The 23,265-nt window shown below is 41.1% G+C and overlaps 2 protein-coding genes across 4 annotated transcripts in view; one reads left to right on the forward strand and one right to left on the reverse strand.

Moving 5' to 3' along the window:
* The window catches only part of nav2a (neuron navigator 2a), a 214,727-nt gene extending 204,642 nt beyond the window's left edge, over positions 1 to 10,085 (reverse strand). For both annotated transcript variants that reach the window (XM_082535136.1, XM_082535135.1), the window contains exons 1-2: positions 9,998 to 10,085; positions 8,753 to 9,411 (exon numbers count right to left, since the gene is read on the reverse strand). In XM_082535136.1, coding sequence (XP_082391262.1) covers positions 8,753 to 8,833 — 81 coding nt within the window. In that variant the 5' untranslated portion in view covers positions 8,834 to 9,411; positions 9,998 to 10,085. The remainder of the gene's footprint in view (positions 1 to 8,752; positions 9,412 to 9,997) is intronic.
* A 5,581-nt stretch (positions 10,086 to 15,666) lies between these two features.
* e2f8 (E2F transcription factor 8) lies at positions 15,667 to 22,728 on the forward strand. 2 transcript variants are annotated; one of them, XM_082503528.1, is made up of 13 exons: positions 15,668 to 16,007; positions 17,136 to 17,402; positions 17,496 to 17,649; positions 17,879 to 18,196; positions 18,336 to 18,497; positions 19,182 to 19,319; positions 19,410 to 19,616; positions 19,744 to 19,828; positions 20,029 to 20,530; positions 20,649 to 20,915; positions 21,009 to 21,138; positions 21,302 to 21,648; positions 21,946 to 22,727. In XM_082503528.1, the coding sequence occupies exons 2-13, from the start codon at positions 17,232 to 17,234 to the stop codon at positions 22,111 to 22,113; spliced, it is 2,649 nt and encodes an 882-aa protein (XP_082359654.1). In that variant the 5' UTR covers positions 15,668 to 16,007; positions 17,136 to 17,231; the 3' UTR covers positions 22,114 to 22,727. The 2 variants fall into 2 exon arrangements, with proteins under 2 accessions (XP_082359653.1, XP_082359654.1); XM_082503527.1 differs by having other exon boundaries at positions 15,667 to 16,007; positions 20,649 to 21,138; positions 21,946 to 22,728.
* The last annotated feature ends 537 nt before the right edge of the window (positions 22,729 to 23,265 follow it).

Consider the following 23,265-nt stretch of genomic DNA (forward strand, 5'->3'; position numbering starts at 1 on the left):
CCTCCTTATCACTTGGAAAATTCCTGGTGTGTAAAATTGAATTCATGTGCTATTTCCCAGGATGAAGAATACACCGAGGATTGGAGAATACATAACATGGAAAAGCTGGAGGAGCCCCACCTAAACACATTGCTCAATCCCTTTCTTGTACACGCATGCAGACAGACACGCAAGCACACACTGCAAACACAAGCAAACGGGGTCTCTGTCTTTCTAGAACAAAGACTTTAGTGGACTCACATTAAGGCCACAAGCCAAAGAAGGACTCCCTTCGAGTATTATAAGAGGAACTTCTGCTGTTGCATGTGTTCACACTGCAGCAGAGACAATGGAAATGAATGAAACAGACATTTGGTTTTATATCAAAAATCTCACCTTCTTATTTCCATCTATTCCAGGCACAACATGAGCACAAAGCTATCCAAACAGGTGCTGCACATGACCTTAATCTAATAATCTAAAAAGAAATTATATCCACTGACAAGAAGCCTTCAAGAATAACTGTCCATTGATCAGAAGCAATAAACAGTGAAGAAGTCTTCATGTCTAAAAAGGGTTAACTTTTAAATAAGCTCTCCCCCCAGTATGACAAACACTGCTTCTCAGCTTTAATTATAACCTCATTATTCACTGAAATAACACTGAAGACAAAAGAGTCCTTAATGTACAAAGACTGCTCCTAATTCACGGCCACCTGCTAAAATGATTACCAGTTTTTTTCTCGTGTGAACACACAACGGTCATAGCAAAGAAGAAATCCCATCACCGCAGGAGCGAGCTGAAGCACCTGTTCATCAGCTGAGCACCTCCTCTGAAGCAGACCGAGCCAGATCCTGCCCACTGACCCCCAGACAGGGATTACAATGTTGTGCAGGTCAGGACAGCAAGACCATCACACACCCTGCTGGTTGTGTTCCTGACACAACCAGCTCTTCTTCTGTCCGAGCTGTCACACATAGCACAAAAAATGAACTCTAATGAAAATTTAGAAAAATTGACATATTGTTGATTTGTGTGTTTCAAGTATAGCTTTACACTCTCGCTGATTACTGTTTAAAAAAAAAAGTTAATCATCGGTTTTTCAGAACGTTTATTTTCAAGCAGGGGAGAAAATTAATGGAGGCCTAAGGAAAAAGTACCATCTTAAATGAAAAGAACTGTTCATGCAAATAAAACTGGGGGGAGAGATTTGTAATTTTATGTGCACACTTGCATTTCATTTGATTAATTCATCTTTTATTTCGTTAGAGGAAATTACGTTGTAGTTTCCACATATTGATTCCACAGTACGACTGCTGTGTTTGACTCCAGGCAACAAAGTGCTTTCTCCATGAGTGAAGTTCAAGGAAAACTGTGCGTGTGCTTTGATGTGGCAAGAGATGATTTTCAAACCATTTATGTTTAGTTAAATTAATTATTTATGTCATTCAAAATTGATTAACGACAAAAAAATGGACACCGTGTTAAGCAGTATTATTGTGGTTGGTCTGAAGAAGGTTTCTTTCTAGGGTCATGAAGGATGTCCTTCCTGACTGGAAGCTGAGTGGGCATGTGGTATTCGAGGGGTCTGACTTTTAAGAGGCCTGCACAGCCAATCGTGATATCCCATAACCAAAGACCAGTCCATCCCACTAGCCGCTGCCACCTGTCCTTCGCCCTCCCTCAGGGTGCATGGAGAGGGTGATGGCCAGATGGCTCTTGAGGGCCAAGCAGCCTCCTTAGTGCAGCATCCTCCCAACCCCCAGCCTCAGAGCTCCATGCCTGGTCCCAGCTCCACCCTCTGACCCCCTCCTCCCCCATCCTCTCCCATCCATAGTCCAAACCCCTGAGCCCCAATGCTCGTCAGTGCTGCATGACTGGGCAAACACAGTCCTTCACTAAAATAAATCCCCGTCTCTGCTCCGCAGCTGCCTGGTTTGTAGGACACGTTTAGTCGGTGGCTAAGAGAGCCCTCATCTCTATTGGCAAACACTGTTCATGACATTAAGATGTTCACTATCACAAAGTGCCAGATCCTGCTCTTTCTTTACAGCTTAAATACAAATATTTAAAAGAAAAACTGTTTGTTTCAGCTAGCTGCTAAGTTTAAATAAGGTAACGAGCACTACAAGCCACGGTGATCACTAAAGATAGTGATCACTTATCTAAGTGCTACAGTCGGAGGGCAGCTAGCAAGGAGCAACTGTTATAGTCGGATAATGCCTACAATAGGATCTAAACAATCTCACAAGGCTGCTCATTTGTCATCGTGCTATCCTATCTCTCTGATATTACATTCAATTAGTTTCAGATACCAGCAGAGCAGGGCGCTTGGCATGAACAATCAATCAAACCCTGTCAATGACAAATTGTCACTCCTCTATTGCTCTCCATATCTAGGCAACAGGCCAACATAACAGTGGAGAGATGATTCAGGACCAAATCTAATGGATGTCTCTACTTGGGGTCATATTACTGCAATGGTTCTTTTTGAGAGAAAAACTGAAGTCTCGTTATTCGAATCTGTTTGATGCCAGCAACAAATGATCATTTTCAGTGGTTTTAAAAGAAAAATTGAAAAAAAATATTTAAAAAAGCACCTTATAGAGCAAACTGCAGAGATGTATCTATAAATGCTTATTTCAGAGACAGGCCCAACTGTAGAAATCTGAGTGGTAGCACAGATGTTGTAGTCCCAATGAACAGGTTGGCAGATTAGGGAGGGTACGGCTACAGTGACCTTGGGCATATGTCTACCTAAACATCCAGGGTTGGAGAAGCCATTGTAGAAAAAACTGCAAATTGTTTATTTATTCTTGTCATGGTGTTTTGGTAATCTTCAGGATAAAACTAAAACATTCACAATGAAACATAACTATTTCAGTTCATCTGGACAGAGTTTTCAGTGGGAGAAATGTTTTGTCACCCATCCAAGTGACTTCTTCAGTCTCAGCTGACTTATAAACGATCAAGGAACTGACCTCACAGCCCATTGTTCATTCAGTAGGCTAGTGTCAGTCATTGTGCAAATGTACTGTTTATAAGGTTGGGGAAACCTGCAGTCAGCTGAGACTGAAGACGTCACTTGGATGAGTGCTGAAACGTTTTTCCCACTGAAAACAGAATCAGCCTTTTGGGATTTGCTTACCTGGATGATTGAGCATGCATCAAGAACTCTTTCAGCTTCAAGTATTATCAAAAAAGTAGGCTTTCCCAGCTCATATTTTCTTCATTCATTTTGTGGGCTGAGCATGTACTACGGATGAATCTACTTCGAAACTATTTTTACTGCCCAGAGTCACACAGAGAAAACCTCAGTTTATTTAATAAAACTTTCAACTGATATCAACTCCATATCTAACCTGCTTTAGGCATGCTTACTGTAGTAGCTAAAGAAAAGTGTCAGTGAGCTACTATTCTTCACCATCTACCACTGTGAAGATGGATGGATGGATTGATAGATGTTCACCCAGCTTACTGGGATTAAAAAAAATTAACTGAAACCAAGTCTGATATACTAGTGGTATTAAATAAGAGTGCAACTATCCACCATAACAATAATAGTAAGGTCTTTATTTATACATGTGTCATGGTATGCTGCTTCCATAAACAGCTGAAACTAAACAAAACACTGTCAGCTTAACTACTATAGGGTCAGTATCCTATCAACAAGTCTCATCGAACCGTTTTAAAGCTGGAATCACTAGAGGCCGTCATCTGTGGAAAGGAAACTCGAAACGTCGCTAAACAGGCCTCTCCCACTGTGTATAAAATGTGTCCTGAGATTACAGATTAAGTCCACCCTATGAAGAACATAAACAAAAGCCATGTAGCGTTTCCCACTCCTCTGTGACTCTTAGCTAATTATGAGGCTGTTAGAGAATAACTGCAGCAGATCAACACGCGCATCCACTGTAAACACCTCATTATCCTACAGAACCCCACCCAACCGTATCAAACACTCCTTAATGAGCAGTCAGAATAGCTGGTGAAAATAAATACATAATTTCCAGCGGCTCTGATTGAGCAATTAGTGTCAGAATCCTTTTTATTCTCACGTAACTGAATCAATAAGAGATTCCATTACACAATTCTCTCTGTCACCTTCTGAATGCCCTTCATCGTCTCTCGGACTTGCTAGTGAGAGGGCGGAGGTTAAGATCTAATGTCAAACCAGTAATGAAATCTTGCCCACTTTTTTAATTAGTGTCTTTTTGACTGTCAGCTTGAGGCTGGTGCTTTCTCAGCATAATGAATCCTGATTTGCGTTCTGTCTCTGTGGATAATAGAAATGTTGGAAGCGCTGCTTTTTCACCAAACATGTAGACAGCATGGCTAAGAAAAACAGATTTAAGTCAACACTGCCTGAACCTTTACCATATGTTTGACATTTGTGTTGTAAATGTGTAATGTCTCAGAAATCAAGTGTGAGGTCAGGATATAAATCAGCCAGCAGTTCAATAACAGAGAATTCAGTGTTTCATTAGCACTCTCTCAGGAGTGAGGCTGTATGGGAGCCTGGGATATCCCACCTACCAGCAGACGCAACAGAATTGTTCATTAAAGATCAACTTCTTCTCTTTTGTTGCTCTTCAATAAATTAAGCATGCCTGTCTAGACCTCTAGTTCACAATCATTGAAATCTCTACAACCCAATTTCACGCTGGCTCCCACAACTCTGTGTTACAGAGCAGAAACAATGCATGAATATGTGCTGCAAAGTGTTGTTGTCAGAGGAAACCCAACTTTTATCAAAAATGTGGGGCAACATTTTCAGAGTTACACATTACATTCTCATGGTTATAAAATTACCTATATCTGTGTTAGAGGCAGCTTTTGACTCCCAAAAGATGTTATGTTATTTACAGTTTTAGCCGAGACCTAATGGAGAGGTTGTTGTCTGTCCAAGGATCATCAGATAAAACTTTTAATGTGACTTAATTTTATGGCAGTTTTTACTGAGTGTTGAACTTTCCGCTTCCACTTGTAGATTCTTCAGTGTTGTTAAAGCGTTAAGGATGAAACTTGCCACTACTTCAACAACAGTGGCACAGCACTGACTTCCTGTTATTCAGTATCCTTCAGTGGTATCCCAGAAAAGGAGAAATTTATTTCTATCCAGTAAAACTTGTAAGAACTAATTAACCTAATGGCTTTTGCAAAAATGCTGCTAAGTAACAGTACAATTGCAATCCTTTCTTGCAGTTGGACAATTCCTAAGACTAAAGCTCTAACTTCAAGGAGTTCATGTTCAGTGAATAGCAAGTGGCTACATAAGGACAGGTTTCTGATAGTAACAAAAAACAGTGTTTCTCTTAATAAAACATCATTGCAATTAGGGCTGCTCAATTAATCGAATTTTAATCACGATTACGATCTGGGCTTTCAACGATCATTAAAAATGACTGAGCCGATTATTAGCCCCTCCCTAATTTATCCGCGACACCTTAAAGGCCGGTCCGTGAAAATATTGTCGGGCATAAACTGGTCCGTGGCGCAAAAAAGGTTGGAGACCGCTGATTAAGAGGACCCGAGGGAAGCTCGGAAAGCTAAGCAGAAGTTATTTGGAGAGTGACTGCCGTTGGTTGAAAAGAGAGTTAAAAAAAAACAAACTTCAGTGGTGTTGCACACTATTTTATATTATTTTTTTTAAAGTCATTGTTAACCCTTTAAAGCCGGTCAGAGCAGCACGCTCCATTTTGCGTAACTATTTTTAAATCCCTGTAGAACCTGAACCGTGTAAGCTAGCGCAATAATTTGTTTTGCATATGAAACCGGAGGAGTTGTACTTACATCTGATGCCATCAGCGGTTTCGTTCCACATATAGCTTTGCAAAAATTGCATAAAAAGCGCTTGCAGGAACAAAAACATAATATTCCAGAAACACGCTTTGCCGTTCCTATCAGCTGTTCGTAACACTTCCCACAGTGAAATGATGCACATGCTGTTTTCTTTGCAAATTTGCATCATAGGATTGTTTTTTGTTTTTCCTGCAGTATATAAAAATTGCTGTATCTCCAAAATAAAACTATGAAGACACTCAAAATAAATTTCCTGTTGTTGTAAACTATTTTTTGCAACTTTATTGTATTTAAAGTTTTGAGGGATAAGCCTCTTAAATTTCTCCAAGTAGAAATATATGTAAACAAAACAAAAGCGATTTTCAATTTTTTTTGTAGTTTATTGCACTTTTTTGCAATTTATGTAATTACTATGGACTTAATGCATACATATTATTAAAATATGGGCTATAACAGTTGTATTGATGTATAGCAACTTGAAATGCTCCCACAAATGGCACTACAGCATGTAAAAAAAAATAATATAAGCTCTGGTGGACTTGGTTCTATAGTAGGTCTTAAAGGGTTAAATAAATATCGTCAAATAATCGTGATCTCAATTTCAGTGAAAATAATCGTGATTATCATTTTTGCCATAATCGAGCAGCCCTAATTGCAATACAATAAAATGCATCCATGATTCTCTAGTACTTCCCGTGTACGTCCATGATTGCTACTCAGTGAACATTAATATATGAAGCAGGGGACATGTGACATAGTACATCTACAAAGAGAACAAAATCCAATTACCTCCTACTGGGGAGAGTATCACATATAGGATCTTGAACCCACACAGCCTAGGTAATTGCCAGGGGACATTGAATCTCTGCATGAAAGCCTGAGGTAATTCTCTCACAGTGGGTAGCTGTGTGTCAACGTTACTACATCAGTGCTTTCAGTTTATGTATGTTGCTTGATGTCCATTAAGAGGGAAGGTGAATATTAGCCCAGTGTAGCGCAACCTTTCTCTTTAGGGATGGCCAAGCGTCTGGCCTGCTCTGTTTTCCTATTGATGATGCCGTCACGTTTGCAGCTGGCTTCTAATGAACTAGACGTGTCGCTGCTGAGAACTCACTGAGCATGCAAAGGGCAACAAAAAAAAAAAAATCCCTTTATGAATGATATCAGGGTTAGTTACCATAGCAGCAATGAAGCAGATGGAAAAATCCAGATAAGATTTTTTTATAACCCCCCCCCCCACTGCCTGGACATCTTCCTCTTCTTTTTATACTGCTTTGTATCAGAGATGTAATGAGGGGAGATAACCTCTAAGGGGCAAGACTTTTTATAACCTTATTTTTGGGGCAAAGTCAGCAACAACTTTTTAGGTTTTATGACTGGCGCATCGATATATACAGTTTCTCTGTCCTGAGGATTATTGAGTTAAATCTATTTGTTATATTTACAGGGTATGTCAATATAAAGTTATATACTTACAATGTTTACAATTGCTCAATGTGTGCCTCTCTGGACACACGGGGTATTTCAATACAATCGCCAAACTCGTCATATACTTTTGCGAACTTGTCTGAAGTCAATGCAGCCACTGCTGTTGTTATGCTACCTGCGAATCCCCTCTCTCTAAGTACATGTTTCATGTGATACACCTTGCTTCCATAAGGACCTTGCACTGCTCGCCTGATTTGTGACAAAATGGCAGTGAATGGCCAAAGACAGCGGACGCACAGCGGTCTAGAAACTCCCTCTCAGACCCCTTTAATCACAATATGCAGAAAGGTTCTTATGGATTTTTGGCTTCAAGGTCCTCGTGTTGCTCGGTGTGTCACTTAGCATCCAGCGAGATACTCGGTAGCCTGGGAAACTGGAAAACAGCAGCTGGGACTTTGGTTGGATCAATTAATATTCATGTTCTACATATTCCCATGTGTCTAATTTAACACACCTGATCAAATCAATAATTTATGGGGTGACAAGAGGACATGGGATAAACAGGAAAGGAAACGGACCTCCTTCTTAAACCTAAACCCTGGTGCACCTATGGCAGGAATCTGACAGATCTGTACATAATTTGAAATCAAAACCTCAACAGCTGTCCATTTCTCAGCTGCTCTGGATGGTTGCTGCAATATGCTGGAACACAGACACAATCCCCAACCTGGAGAATTTGGGGTGCCCCTGTCTCATCTCTTAGCTATAAACACATTGTGCTGAGCGTGAGATACATACTCTGAACCATAAGTCAGTCGAGTCCCTGCCCATTGCAGCAGAGCAGGAGAAATTCACTCTGCCTCCCATCCTTAAATGAAGACTAATGCACTCTAAATCAGACATCTATTTAGGTCTGTCACCTGGTGCCTGTTCCAATCTGTCAGACCCGTGCAGTATCCCAGGCAAATGAGAATATCAACTCATCTCTATCTCCAAACAAAAGGAGGGTTTTTTATGTCCTACAGAGGACAATGTAATCATCTAAAACTCAAACCCTTACCAGCTTACAACAGCGCTACATCAACATCATGCAGAAAATGCGGAGCGAAGCTGAAACAGGGAAAATTGAGTCGTGGTATTAAGTGCTCTATCAATCTCAGCGCAGCAGACTGCTGAAGTAACTCACAACCACAAACCAAGGAAGAGGCCTCAAAGAGGAACCCACAGACTCCTTGACGCTTTCACTGATTGTTAGCTTTCAATCAATCACGCTTTGCTTCCCTTGCCTCCACAGTTTGTTTCCTCAAGAGGGTCAGGCAGACCTCTGAATCTCCTCCATGACAAAATGAATACTTTTTTTGCTCATGCATTGAACCAAACATTTTTACTAACAACAGGTTTGTTTCCCTCATTGACGTCTCATGCATCACCCTGCCAAAAGTCAACTGTTAAAGCATGGCTTCACTGTAAGCTTGCGTACCCTCACACAGCCTTGTTGTACAGTAAAGCCAACAGAATCCCACACAAGTAGATACACACTCACCCTTTTCTGGTCCTCCAATCCATGCAGCACAGGCTTCCTCCTCTGGTGCTGTTGTGGGCTAGCCTCTGCTCCTGCCTCCATCTTTCCATAAGTAACTGAGTACTCACTCGGGCTCTCCCACAGCTAAATATCCCACCTTTTTTAACACGGAATGAAGGGAAATACCTGCTCAGAGTATTTCAGTCCCCGTCCCACTTAATTTCCACTTATGGTTCATGAATGTCTCTTTAAAGAAAAAAAAAGAACAATTGTCCTTCTTATCAGCTTTGCTTCATTATAAAGATGACACCGAGTCTCTGAGTGGATCCAACCTCGGCCACATGCTCCGTCTCAGTCATAATGTTTCTTGATGGTTTCTCTTTGAGGTTCCAGATCCCAAGGGGCTGACCTGAAGTGAGCATCAGGGCTGAGATGGGGAACTGGAAACAACCAGGAGGAACCCCTCTTCTAAAAACATCACAGCAGCAAGAGACCTTTGCTCTTGAAGAAGGCTGTGATCCTCGTGGTCTTCTCTGCTGCTATTATAACAAACCACAAAAATGTCGGCAGATTTCAGTTTCTTTGCAGCAAAAGGAGTCCACCCCCAAAAAAAGAACATCCAGAAAAATCTGATGTGGAGGAGCTGGTGTCACTCACAGCTCCGCGGTCACGTGTGGCACCTTGCAGTAAACAAGAGAAGAAGAAAACGGAGAAGACCGTGGTGACAAACTCATGTTTCAGCATCTTTACACACACGACCAAATTGCAGCCATACATGGGCTAACTATGATAACGACTAAATGATTTCGGAATCATTTAGTTTCCTGCTGACTGCTCAGCGATCACACGCTACAACCCATAATCTGAGTACGTTTCACGGCGCACAAACTAAAAGCCCACACCTGCTCCAGGTGTGGGCTTTTTAACCCTAAGAAAACAAAAGAAAAAACTTAATAAAACACAATTTGGCAACTTTCTAACGGTCTTTTAAACATGCTGTATACTTTCTGGACTTCTCTACACACAAAGCTGCTAACGCTACACTTTGACAACAGATACACGTTAACTCGAGAGTTAAAACAAACTGAACAAATTGCTTGCGAAGGTCTGAGCTACTGCAGCATCCCTGCAGGATAATCTGGGAGAGCTCACAGGCTGCCTGACACACCGGCTGCTGCTCTGAGCTGGTAGCAGTTGGCTGCTTTAAATAAACGAGAAGAAGAAATTCAATGAAAGAACTGAATTTGGTGTAAGATTGGAGCTCACCGCGCTCTCCTCTGTTTTCTTTGCCTTCCCCATGGAGAATGGTACCTGTCTCGTGCGCAGCGCGGTCCGCTCCTCTGGCTGAAAGCGGAGCAGCCCGCTGCCTCATTCACGTGCCGTCGGAAATGTTAAAACTTGCGTGGGATGGATAGCAAAATGTCCGTGAAGGTTCTCAGTCATCCTGGACATCTAAGGAACTCAGAACTGAAGAAGCTTCTCGGATGAGAGGTGAAACGTCTTCAAGCAACTTAAAGAAGTCCAGACGCTTTTCTTTTCAAGCTCTTTAGACTAGCAAAATTGCTAGAATACTCGAAAATTAGATCTCCTCGTAGGCTATATTATTTGCAACCAAAATAGTTTTGTCTTAAAATGAGAGCTCATAATACGTTTACAATGATGAAAATGACTTTCAAGTGCCTCTGTATTAGAGTTAGCCTCTGTTTTACACATTCGTGTCTGTGATGTAAAACTTACATATTATTATTATTATTGATAATAATAATAATTATTATTATTATTATTATCATAGGCCCGCAGTTTTGAGGATGGCATTTTAAGTCTGTCGTTACAGATGCTGCGATACTGCGATCAAACAGTTGGGTTTTCTTTTCTTTTTCTTTCTTTTTTTTGTCAAAACGGTTCTTTTACTGTGTTTAACTAGCGGACATGGATGCCATCATTTACGACGAGCACCTGAAGGCAGCATTAAGGTCCCGCTCGCTCTCTCAGCCTTGGCATTACGTCACGCGGTGGTTCAAGCTCCGATGTTTTCTCTCAACATCCTTGAAGGCGGCCGTAGGTTTCCATGGTTACTCTCGCTAGGTAGTGCTTGGTTGCCACCTAATGGGGAATTAGAGACATGCAAGCGCTAATAACTGGTAATTGTACTTTTTAGTCTACATTCCTATAGGTGAACTTATTAGAAAGTCAGACTTTATTGATCCACACTGGAAAATTCAGATACCAGTCATTAAATTTAGACTCACTTTTATTAGTTGGAACATCAAAGTAATATAAAGAATTCCAGTATATTACACATTCTTCAGAAATGAATACTATAGAATAAGATTTTAAGTGTTTTTGTTGTTTGTTTGTTTTTACCTTTGTACTTTTACTTAAGCAAATGACCTAACACTAAATAAATAAAATCAGATTTTTTCAGTTTATTTTTTATTTACTTTTTAAGGATGTGTATAACCTGTTCTTACAAGCCTGGAACTGATTATTGGTAGGCTGGTGAGTGTTTCTGATGATCCACTGGGTCATTACACAGCTGCTTATGAAATCTGCTTAACTATGGGGAGGAACTTTGGACTTCACACACCATCCCCTCAAAGAGCCATTGTAGTTCATCAGTGTTACTTGGTAAATTGACTGGTTCTTATATAGGACATTTCTATTCTATCTGAGCACTCAAAGTACTTTGCACAACTTGCCTCATTCACCCATCCATGCAAGCACACATTCATACTGTGATGGTTGCATTGTAGAACAACTTGGGGTTAATATGTTGCCCAATGATATTTGGGATGCTAAAAAACAAAAAAAAAAATTTAAAAAATGTTTGCGTGCAAACAGTGATCAAACCACTAACCTTACAATTAGTAGGTGACCTGCTCTACCACCTGAGCTACAGCCACTGCAGCTGTGTCGACTGAACAGTACACTTCACAGGATCTCGAGTGGGTTAAATTTAGACTCCGCTATTTAAAACCTGAAATTCTTCTTTTCCAGAGACTCCGTTTTTGATTGACAGTGTGTTTTGATGATTCATTGTCTTGTTGAAACAGAAATGGTCTGTTATGCTTCAGGTCCAGGACTGTAAAATTTCCTTATACAATTTGAATTTACTGTTCTCTCGGTGACTGAAAGCCACGATATTCTCTCCACAAATGCACAGCTATATATTTTTTAAATATGTTGTGCTATATGTTTGTAAACTGGATCTTTTGCAGAAGTCTTTGGCATTTCCTTTTTCCACTCGACACAAATATGGATTATGTGCTATAAGTTAAGCCAAATTGTGCTTGTGTATAACTGCAACAGATCAAGACCAGGTCATGTTTTATCAGCTGGTCTTGTTTTAGGCCTAGAAAGCCTAAGCAGCTTATCAAAAAATTAACCAATAACATGGGACTTGCATTAATTGATAGCCTAGATTTGTGGTGAACGTTCCCATCTAATTTATGTGTGATAAATTTTTCTGGTTATGCTGACATGTTCCTGGCAAGTTGCAAAATAAGCCAGTAATCAAATCATGTAAATTCAGGTTTACAACAAACCACACAAAGCTTTTAAACAAGCAGCTATATTAATTTGGTTATTTGCTGTATAATGTGGTTATAATGTGGTTATCGTGTGCATCCATGCACGTAATGATTAACAGCTGTGTGCTAGACTGAAGATCCGGGTTTTAATTTTCAGGAAAATCTCTCATGGCAACTGAAATAACAGGAACTGTTTGAACCTATGCTTCTGCTCAGAAAACTCTAAAAGAGCTGGAGTTTTGTTTTGTTTTTTTTTTTTTTTGTATTTTTCCTATATTATTGTTGCAATGCATGTGGCAATTCCACTAAAACAAACAAAAAATATTTGCAGCGCCAACTAACAGATGTCATGTTTTGTGTCCATCTTACCAAAGGTCCCTGCGGCCAAATATTGCACTAACACCCTGTTTGAGTTCATGCCGGGCTCACATGATCCATATTCATAAAGACACAGCCTTCATTTACACAAAACTTTAAGGCAGGAAGTTTTCTCCCGTCTTGTTGTAGTAGGCATAGTATTTTTTGGTGTTTTAGTGTTTTGGTGCTGCAAAAAGTTGTCTGTATTGATTTAATGCTGCTTACTACAAAGTAGTGGGTGAAGGCACATTTAGGGACTCAAAGTGAAATGTTAGTCAGGCGACAACTGCAGAGTTTAGTGCGGTACAGCTATACAGCAGCCTGATCCCAGGACAGCTTCTATCCCATTTTTTTCTTTAAGGATTATCCTCAGAAACATGAGGCTCATTCTGATGTGATGGCCATCAGTTTTTAATTGTTTTATCTGTGTTCATGTTTTTCCTGATTAGAAAAAACAAAAACAAAAAACGGTTAAAGGTGCCGTAGCAGCATCAGAGTCTTAATTACAATTGAGAGTAAGGCACAGACACAGTCTTCCATAAAAAAGTTTCAACAATAGCTTTAGCATACTGACTTATCTGAAAGTTCCTAAAGCATAATTTGTTGGATTCCATTTGCACACGTGTAGAGTCAAGACCATCCCTTTTATTATTATATTGCCACCTGGACTGAAATTATGTCACCAGCTAAGATTTATATGCTTATGATGACCAGCTGGGAAAACTCTATTATCATGACACTGGCTATTAATGTCTGTGTGTAATATAGATCATCTTTTAAAGGGAAGATAAAATACTCTACTTATTTATTCACTATAACCCACATGGGTAGTTTGAACATTATTTGTGTAAAATGTTACACTTAAAGAAGTTTAACATGTTTAATTGTTTTTTTGTTTTGTAGGTTTTACTTGTTGGCCGCCTCATAGCTTGTTCTTGTGAATGTCTACATGGGAACCAAAAGTGTGAATAGTATTGTAAATGGCCTGTATTTGTAAAGCGCTTTTCTAGTCCCTAAGGACCCCAAAGCACTTTACTCAATCAGTCACCCACCCATTCACACACATATTCACACACTGGTGATGGCAAGCTACATTGTAGCCACAGCCACCCTGGGGCGCACTGACAGAGGCGAGGCTGCCGAACACTGGCGCCACCGGGCCCTCTGGTGGTCAGAGGGCCCGGTGGCGTATAGTATAGCAAGTTGACAGAAAATATTACTTTTGACACTTATCTGGTGTGCATGCTAATGGGTAGGAGAACCAATTTATACCTTAAGTGAACATTTTGACTGCAAGATTGTTTCTTACCTGTGTTTTCTTACAAGGGTGTTCCAACAAAAAGAGTCCCCAGACTTCCTGATTGCCTCTTCAAGGTGCCAGGTAGCACCAAGTAATTTAAAAGGGGATTAGACAGTCATATTGGTTTTTGTTTTATTTATTATATTTTTTATTTTATTTTAGATCATAAGTATCTAGGCCAGTAGTTATTGTGATCTATACAGTGTTGATCCCACATTGATATCAGTAAGTTATATTATCAGATAAGTTGTGTGTTTTGTTTATTATTTTAATGGTATGGCTTGGGGGTTAATTACCAGTATAGTCTATGAAAGACTGCCAGTTAACATCAGAGGCTGTTACTGGAACCATGTCCCACCACTCGGCGACATTGTTTTAGTTTGTGTTTGTCAGTGCTGGTGGTGAAACCTGGTTGGCTTGTACCTCATCTCTGCCCCAAGCCTTTAACTGAAAATTTCTCATGGTGAGCATTGGATAAGGACTATAATATATTTGTTTTGACTCTAAATGTGGCTAAAAAGGAGACCTTTCATATACTAGATGGTGATATGACCTTTAAAAGTATACCCAAAATGCACTCTGTGAAATTTTCGCTATCATCATAATTATTAATCTGGGGGAGTTCCTACTGTTAAAACGATGACAAATCCCATGCAGATGCATGGTGCTGAACAATGGTGACAGAAAACATCATGCTGACCAGAAATTATATTTAGGCTTTAGACTGTGACTATGTTAATGGGTGTCAAATTGATTTGGTTGTTGTCATTTCAATTCAAATCAATTCAGTTTTATTTATATAGCACTAAATCACAACAACAGTCATCTTAAGATGTTTTCTACTGTAAGATAAAGACTAAACAGCAGAGTTAACAGAGTTTAAATTAGTTTTGAGCCCTTAAATGTTCTCCTATGCCTCACCTGTATCCTTCAACACAACCTGAACTCTCTTAGGCAAGCGTTCCTGAAATGTCCTTAAGCAGTTTTCGGTAATAGTGCTCCAGTTTTGTTGAAGGACATTCAAAGCTCTTCTTTGTGCTACCAGTCTGTTTGGGATCACTGACATTCTGACTCATTCACTTGGATACTTTCCAGATTTTAGGATTATTGTGTAGTGAATCAAAATCTGAATGCAATTTTCTGTGTTCATAATAAAAGGATAAGCGGAAGCGAATAGATGGATGGTGTTCATGTCATCAGTTTTGACAAGATCCCAACACCACTGGCTGAAATGCAACCCTAAACCATGAAAGAGCCTCCACTATGTTTTACAGATGGCTGTGGACACCCACTTTTGTAACCCTAAAAGTCGTCACTGATAGTCTGTCCAGTTCTTGTGTAATTTGGCATACCTCAGCCTTTTTTTTTTCTTGTTTCATTATTTCTCTTGACTTATTGACAGAAACCTTTACAGTGAGAACATTTCTGAGTCTTGGGTCTCAGTCACTGATTTTTATTCCTTTTTCTACAGGACATGACTCTCAGATACTGCTTATCTGCTCTAGATGCGGTTTTAAGCCTGACACTTCTTCTTTTGCTCTCCACTTGTCAAGTTTTCTAAGATTTTTGAAGGACAAACTTCCCGCCATGTTGAGATAAGCCAAGTTTGGGACTAACACCTCTTTGGAAGTCTGGACTGAAAATGAAGGAAATGTTTGTATTTTAACTTCCTTTTAAAATGGAACTTCCTGCTCGGAAGGTGAAAGGTTACGTGACGCTACAGATGATTTGGGCCCGCCTTTCTCCCCGCCAAGAGGTATGGGGCGGGTGTGACGTGAGCGCGCATACTCGTACTGGGCGGGCCAAATGTTGCCGGTCACCGACACAACTGGGCAAACTTTTCATAACTGTAGTAACGTTGACCAAAAGGCCACTGCTTACTGGCAGAGGAAGAGAGAAAGCTGAGGCGCGCAAACTTTGCAGTAATTTTGTATGATTTTTGACGTTTCTATCGCCTCTGTGCACGCGGAGAAGCGCAGTCCCATAATAAAGTCCTTATTGGCGCTCGGACCAGACTGCCTGGACTCCATAACATACTACTGCGAAGATGTCAAGTTTCCTTTGAGAGAGACACATTTCGTGGATTTAGGTGAGTCTGTTTATGTACTTCTCTAAGGTTTGGGAGCTTTATTAAAGCACACACGAGATCTAGACGGCTGGAAAGTAAATGTTGGTGGATTTTTTTTTCCACTGGCACTGTACGTAGATGTGTTGATTTGCTAACAACTTATAGCCTAAACTTTGGTCCTTATTGTTTCTTGAAAGCCAGTTGGGCTTGGTTGAAATGTTTCTTGTTTATCCGGTTTTACTGTTTCTTATCGGACGGTGGGCACTCGTAGCTGGCGTACGTGACGCCCACCCTTAACCGTAGGACGTTTTTCCACGGGAAAGCAGACTCGGCATAAAAATAAAGTATCGTTCCTCATGGTGGAACTTAGTAATTATTAACTGTTTGCCAAAAACGTGTTAAAGGTTAAAGCGAGCCGTCACTGTTGCTTTAGGCACGTTCCGCGCCAAGGATTTCAAAAAACTGTTTACCTGCGCGGGACACTATTAACTTCCTCTCCGCTGCCTCGCGCCTCGTTCTCATTGGCTGCTTCTGATAAAAAGGGCGGTACCGCCCTGCCGTTGGGGCTGCGATTCGGTGGAATGTACGTCAGTTACCGCCAATATTAATCATGTTTTGATCAGTTTTAAAAGATTTCTTTGACAAAAATTACCAGGAAGAAAAGTCATGGTGTTTGTTAAACTGACACCGTGAACATTATTAAACTCATAATTGTTTGCACTGCCGGTTCCCCGGCAAATATATTTACCCCCAAAAGAGGTAAGATATTCTCTAAAAATGTATATATACATAAGTAAAATTTATAAATATAATAACGAAGAAATCTGGTTTGCAGGTTTAATTTTTTATGGCTATTTAAGTGAATTGCCTTTGTATATGATTTTTCTTAAAGTATTTGATTGTTTTGAACTATACCGTTAACATAGGTAACGTAATACCTAGATAACTATAGCTCATATGATCCTTATTGAACTGTTATGCTAACTTGGAAACTGACCCAGAAGTCTCATTCAAAGCTCAATAAGTACAGCATAATATGGCCACGTTTAGATAAAATTTATTCGTATTTTTTTATTCTTACATTTCAGTATTAACCAGAGAAGAAATATGAGGCTTGCATCTTAATATGTCTTCTCCTTTTCTCACCAGGATGGTGGTTTTGTTGCACCCCAGGTATTGGTAAAAACAACAAAAACGCCAAAAACAACTGGTTCGTGTGGTGTCTTAGTGGACAACCAGATCACGATGGGTCCCCTCACCACACCTAAAAAAGGGAGGGAAGTTGGTTCAGTTGATCCCTGGACACCGACCTCCAACCTCAAAATGCTCATCAGCGCTGCTAGTCCTGAGATCAGAAACCGAGAAAAGGAGCTCTGTATGGACAACGATGGGCGGGATAGTCTTGAATCTACACAGGTACAAATAAAATACTAGAGCTGATGTCACAGGCATCTTCTGGTATGTTGAGATGGTAAAAAAGCTGTTCTTGTCTGTTGTCTTTTTTTACAGGAGCCTGAAAATGGAGAAGAGTCAGAGAAAATGATTAGCAGAAAAGAGAAGAGTCTGGGGCTTCTGTGTCACAAGTTCCTTGCACGTTATCCAGATTACCCAAACCCAGCCCTCAACAATGACATCTGCCTGGATGATGTGGCCACTGAGCTCAGTATGTCTATTAAGCTCATAGATTGTAGCTAATGATTGCTTAACTTACTTTGTTTAGCAATAGCTCTTATGATACATCATATCTGAGTTGACTTGTTCTGCTTTAGGCAAAAAAACACACACAAAAACACCATGATCGTAACTTATTCTGGTTTGTTTCATTTTCTCCTCCAATGAGTTACTTTTACCTAATGAGTTAAGAAATTTTATTTTTTCTCCTACGCTCACAGATGTGGAGCGCCGACGCATTTATGACATCATGAACGTGCTGGAGAGTCTTCACATGGTGAGCCGCTCTGCAAAGAACCGCTACACCTGGCACGGCCGAACCAAATTGGCTGAGACTCTGGCCATTCTGAAGCAGGTGGGCGAGGAACACCGGTACAGCCAGCAGATGCAGCAGATCCGCCAGCGCCTTGTGGAAAAGGAGTTTGACTTTGACGGGGAGGAGAAGGAGAACGAGGTGGCGGTGGTGGACTTGGAGAACGGAGAACACGGACAGAAAGAGCTCTTCTTTGTGGAGCTGCCAGGAGTGGAGTTCAAAGCAGGTGGAGAAGATTTTGTTTTTATATAAACAATAAAATTGTCGTTTTGAATTTTGTGAGATGATACACAAATACTAATACAAAATGAAACAGTTAGGTTCAAACACAAACCTTTGTGTTTATTGTCCTATGTCTTGTCCAGCCTCTGTCAACAGTAGGAAAGACAAATCTCTGCGTGTGATGAGCCAAAAGTTTGTCATGCTCTTTCTGGTGTCTAATCCTCGTGTGGTCAGTCTGGACGTGGCTGCAAAGATCCTGATTGGAGAGGACCAGGCAGCAGATCAAGACAAGAACAAGTTCAAGAGTGAGTACAGAGCCTCATCCAAATAAGGTGTAGTGTAAGGATGTCAAACTCATTTTACTTTGTGGGGCATGTACAGCTCACTTTAATCCTAGGTGGGCCAGACCGGTGAAACTTGTTTTTCTGATGGTGTGAAAACATTTATTGACACACATTTCTGAGATGTTTTGAGATGTCCTTTAATTATATGACAAAAACAAAAATAATTGGCAAAATTTCTTCTTTTTTTTTGTTTGTTTGTTTTGTTTAATGTGAACACAAATTTCTACAGTAGATTTTGAAAATAATAATAACTTTCTGTCATTTAACGGTGTATTATTACTTATTTACTTGGTGTAGTATGAATTCTGATAGGGAGTTCTTTTGTCAGTAGAGCGAGATAAGAGAGAATGAAAAGCTGTAAAATGTATGACTTAAAAGTCTAAAATTTAAAAGTCGAAAGTGTTACAAACATCTCCAGTTGGGCAAGATTGGAGTCTTGGGCGGGTCCTTATGTTTGACACCCCTGGTATAAGGTTAATCGAGACTGCGTCGTGGCATACATGTGAACAATGCATGAACTCTATGACAGTTATGATTGAGGTGGGGGTAAAGGCATCTTATGAAGTTTTAAATGTTGATTATGTGTATTTCCTGTTTTGTGTCTTCACTAGTCGATATTAACGCTGTTTGGTTGTGTGTTTGCAGCCAAAGTGCGGCGGCTGTACGACATAGCTAATGTGCTACGAAGCCTGAAGCTCATTGAGAAAGTTCACGTGGCAGAAGAAAGGGGGAGGAAACCGGCGTTCGAATGGGTCGGCCTTGATGATTTCCCACAAGTCATAGGTATCACCAGAACTCCCTGAAAATTTGGCCCTCAGTTATAAGGTGTAGTCGTAGCGTTTGTGTTTTCTTAGCACTTAACTCTTCCTCTAGACTCGGAGAACACCTCAACCGCATGCCCACCCAAGAAGAAAGGCGTACTTGAACCACGTGCGTCTGCCGACAACTGTGCCAAAAATCTCTTCTCGTCACCGGGGACCAAACGCAGCTTCACTCGCCACCCGTCCCTCATAAAGCTCGCCAAGAGCATTCAGGATGATCGACGCAAGATCAACTCGGCCCCCAGCAGTCCTGTCAAGAGTAAGCAGAAAAGACATTTCTTCATTTAAAAAAAAGTTCCTTCTCCAGCAAATTATTATGAATGATGCAATGAAGCTTCTTAATTTTCTTTTCTTTCTTTTTTTTAAATTTACTCTTCTGTCTTCAGGTGATTCCTCAGTGAACAGTGACTTCCCAAACAAAATGGCCCAGCTTGCTGCTATTTGTAAGATTGAACTCGACCAGGAGTCAGTGTAAGTTTAGTTCCATTTAGTCTGTCACTCATCCTAAGCTAAATCTTCAGTAATAACTCTGTACGTTTTACCTTATTTGGCTTTTGACCCACAGAGATTGCTTACCTCATTATATTAAACATTTTGTCATGTTTCAATGTGAGCATCCACTTTTAAAAAGAACATAAAACATTTAAATGATTGTCCTGCTTGTGTTGCAGGACTGGAGATGTAGGCCTAAAGCCTGCTGCTGCAGAGGCAAACACAGGTTACGTGTTACAGCTTCCCACTCCTACTTCAGTGGAACCATCTCGTATACCGTTACAACCTCCAACTCAGGAGCAGGCAGTCAATACTACTGCCAACCCGATCCCACACGCCCTGCTGGCAGCACAGCCATCAGGGTCTGTTGCCTACATCCCCGCGCAGTGTTCGCCCCTGATCCCTGTACTGTTACCTCAGCAGCGAGGGAGCGGGCCCTACGCCGTGTATTTGAACCCTTCTTCGCTCAGGTCAAACCCTCTGGCCAGGCCGCAGCCAACTAGCCTGGCAGTGCGCTCTATGACTTTTGAAGATAAGACTGGGCAGAGCCCAAATGGCCAGTCGGCAGCTAAGAGCCACACAGCTGCCGATGCAAGTCCCTCGGGGGTCAAAAGGCTGCGTTCAGAGTTGGCATCCGAGGGCAGCCCCTCTAAAGCTAAGAGGTCTGACCCCACCTTTAAGGTGAGAAAACTTAAATGTGCCATTTATGTAATAATCTGGTAATAACCAACACAGAACTATGTAACTGTATCACCCCGCACTGTTCATTTCTCAGCGCCTGTCTTTGTTCACCTCCTAGGACACCTCGCCAAAGCTCTGTGAGATCCTGCAGGCCCGCCTAAAGGCCCGTCGTGTCGGTCAGCTCACCAGTCGGCCCTCGCCTCGCGCCCTCCACCTGGACCCAGAGTTTGTCAACACCCCCGGCGGGGCTGTAGCCAATCAGACATTAGAGCAGAGTTTGGAACTCCTACTGGACAGAGAAGAGAAGGTGGCAAATTCTGACAGCGAGGCGGGATTAACACCGGTCAGGGCTGTTCCCCTCACACCCAGACAGCTTCATGCTGAGGTAGAAGTGCTAAAAGAACTTCAAGGATCAGAGGATGATCTGTTAGTAGGTGTTCATTTGTTGATTTTCTTTTGTTCTACTCTACCTATCCAGACTTTAATCCCAGCTGGATACTTGATCCCAATCTCCCAGCAGTCCCTCATCAGCTACAAGGAAGTTCAAAGTTCAGGAGCAGAAAGCAACAAGATCTCACCTCCCAACATCTACCAAACACCAACTGCAGGTAAATATTTTATTAAATGTGCTGCTCGAGCTCTGACTGTACATAGATTTTATACTTAAACTGTCAAGAAAATGTTAGGTCTCCAGTTATCATTGTGTGCAGCACAGTAAAGATTGCATAAACAACATCCAAACAACAGAACTGACTTTTACTCTGTCTACAGGCTCCAGACCTGCCCCAGCCCAGGAGATTACGCCCACCAACCTTCGGCTTCAAAGACCCGCTAACGCAGCCTCTCCACAGGCCACCCAGCAAGCCCACCGCCTCAACAGTCCCAGTCCTGCCATCTTAAACTTCACCCTGCAGAACCTCGGTCTGATCTCCAGCTCCAGCCCAGGAAGTGCATTTGCTACACCTCAGACTCCAGAGCGTGCCAACACCCTGACCAGTCCATTGCCGAGCCCCCTGACTCTGCAGCAGAGGGCCATGGTTTTCATCAAACCTCTGTCCCCTGTGCACATTCAGCAGACTGTATCCCCACATCAAGTGGCCCTGATCGGTGTACAGCAGGTATAAACAAACAGCGTGGGCCTCTAAACCAGACTTAATCTGTTCTGCTTTCAGACTTCATGGCACACATGGATTTACATGCATGTCATCAGTTTTCTTGGCGGTGTTTTTGAGTTAGTTTCAGTTGTCTCACTGATTTAACAGTTTGAGAGAGGTGCTTCTGATTGTCTGATTAGACCTGAAACAAGTGTTTTATTATTGAGGTGATAGGATTTAGTGTTCATATAAGATCAATGAAATGAATATACTAATTTGGTTGAGAAATATTAGTCTAACTAATTATTGTCTGTTTTCTAGCCCCTGATGGCCACCCCTAAAGGGAGCGGGGTCCCCCAGCACAGCTTCTTTCACACACCGGTCTCCCTTTCGCCTCTGGCTGCTGTAGTAAACACTGCCGGACAATCATCCACCAAAACTGTACACATCCCTCAAAGAAAGCTGGACGTTACCACTGATGAGTCCTGAGGGCCCTGAAGGATCTTAGAGTACATATTTGTGTGTGTGGGTGTTGTTTATGTTGTGGGTGGATGGGTGTTTTTTTTTCTCCCCCTTTTTAACCTGTTTAGCATTTACACAGTATTCATTACCTCTGAAAACATTTCACAGCAGCTTCACTGCCTTCATTCTTATGACAGCCAGCTCTAAAAAAGCAGGTTTATCCCGATATTCATCAACACTACCGTCGTGCTCATTGTGATGCTTATGTGGTCTGTTTCACAGGAATAGAATGGCATGGGGAGAAATGTAAGAATAAGATATTTTTTATTTGTTTGTTTTGGGTTTTTTTTGTTTGCTTTGTTTTTCCATTTCTGCTAATATGGATATTTTTATTCCTTTTTTCAGTTTGTCAGTACTAGTAAAATGACATCAGCACTCGAGTAAAATCTAGCAAGATCACTTTTGCACATACGGCATGTACATGTTAACTGTTACCCCTTGAATGGAATTGCTGAGAACCTGTGAATATTTGTAAGACATCCTAAGACAAATGAGAAATTGTGAGATTAATTTATAAGAAAATTACACTTGTATCTGATGTCCTGCTAAATTTAAAAATGCTTAATAAATTTTAAATATGTATTTTGTAAAAAAGAAAAGAAAAAAATGCATCCTTTGTCGCCGTCGTCGCCAACTTATGAACAGATCGCATTTACATTCCCTCTCTAAATCCCTTCATCCCCAGTTGTTTGTGGCAGATGGCTGCCCCACCCTGAGCCTGGTTCTGCTGGAGGTCAAAAGTTTTTCCTTCCCACTGGTGCCAGTGGCACAGGTGGGTCTAAAACTATTTTTAAAACTGGGAAACGGCACTAGCACATTATTTCTGGGTCTTGATCATCTGCTTTCATAGTTTGAAGGATCCACTGCAGAGTTCTGACCTTTATCCTAAGATGAAACCTTTATATCGTAATAGGAACGGTCTGTCCTGGGATTATGAGGCCCCCACCCATAAGACACAAGGGGCTCACAGAAGAGTTTAAGTATTAAAATGATTTCAAAGAAATAGTTAGCAGATGTGCAGATTTTGGATAGATACATTAGCTGGCTCTGTATTACTATCGTCAAAAAAACCAGTGAGGGTACTGTCCCCCCATAGGCTTCCAGTACATGGTCTTGATT

Source organism: Aulonocara stuartgranti (assembly GCF_965226115.1).
Source record: "Aulonocara stuartgranti genome assembly, chromosome: 1".
Taxonomy (NCBI): Eukaryota; Metazoa; Chordata; class Actinopteri; order Cichliformes; family Cichlidae; genus Aulonocara; species Aulonocara stuartgranti.

What these genes read in the sequence shown, in the direction of transcription:
- e2f8 (XM_082503527.1), top strand. Translation starts at nt 17,232, where the DNA reads ATGGGTCCCCTCACCACACCTAAAAAAGGGAGGGAAGTTGGTTCAGTT. An exon ending in ATAGTCTTGAATCTACACAG is followed by an intron (nt 17,403 to 17,495) that starts GTACAAATAAAA and finishes CTTTTTTTACAG; the next exon opens with GAGCCTGAAAATGGAGAAGA. An exon ending in CTACCAAACACCAACTGCAG is followed by an intron (nt 21,139 to 21,301) that starts GTAAATATTTTA and finishes CTCTGTCTACAG; the next exon opens with GCTCCAGACCTGCCCCAGCC.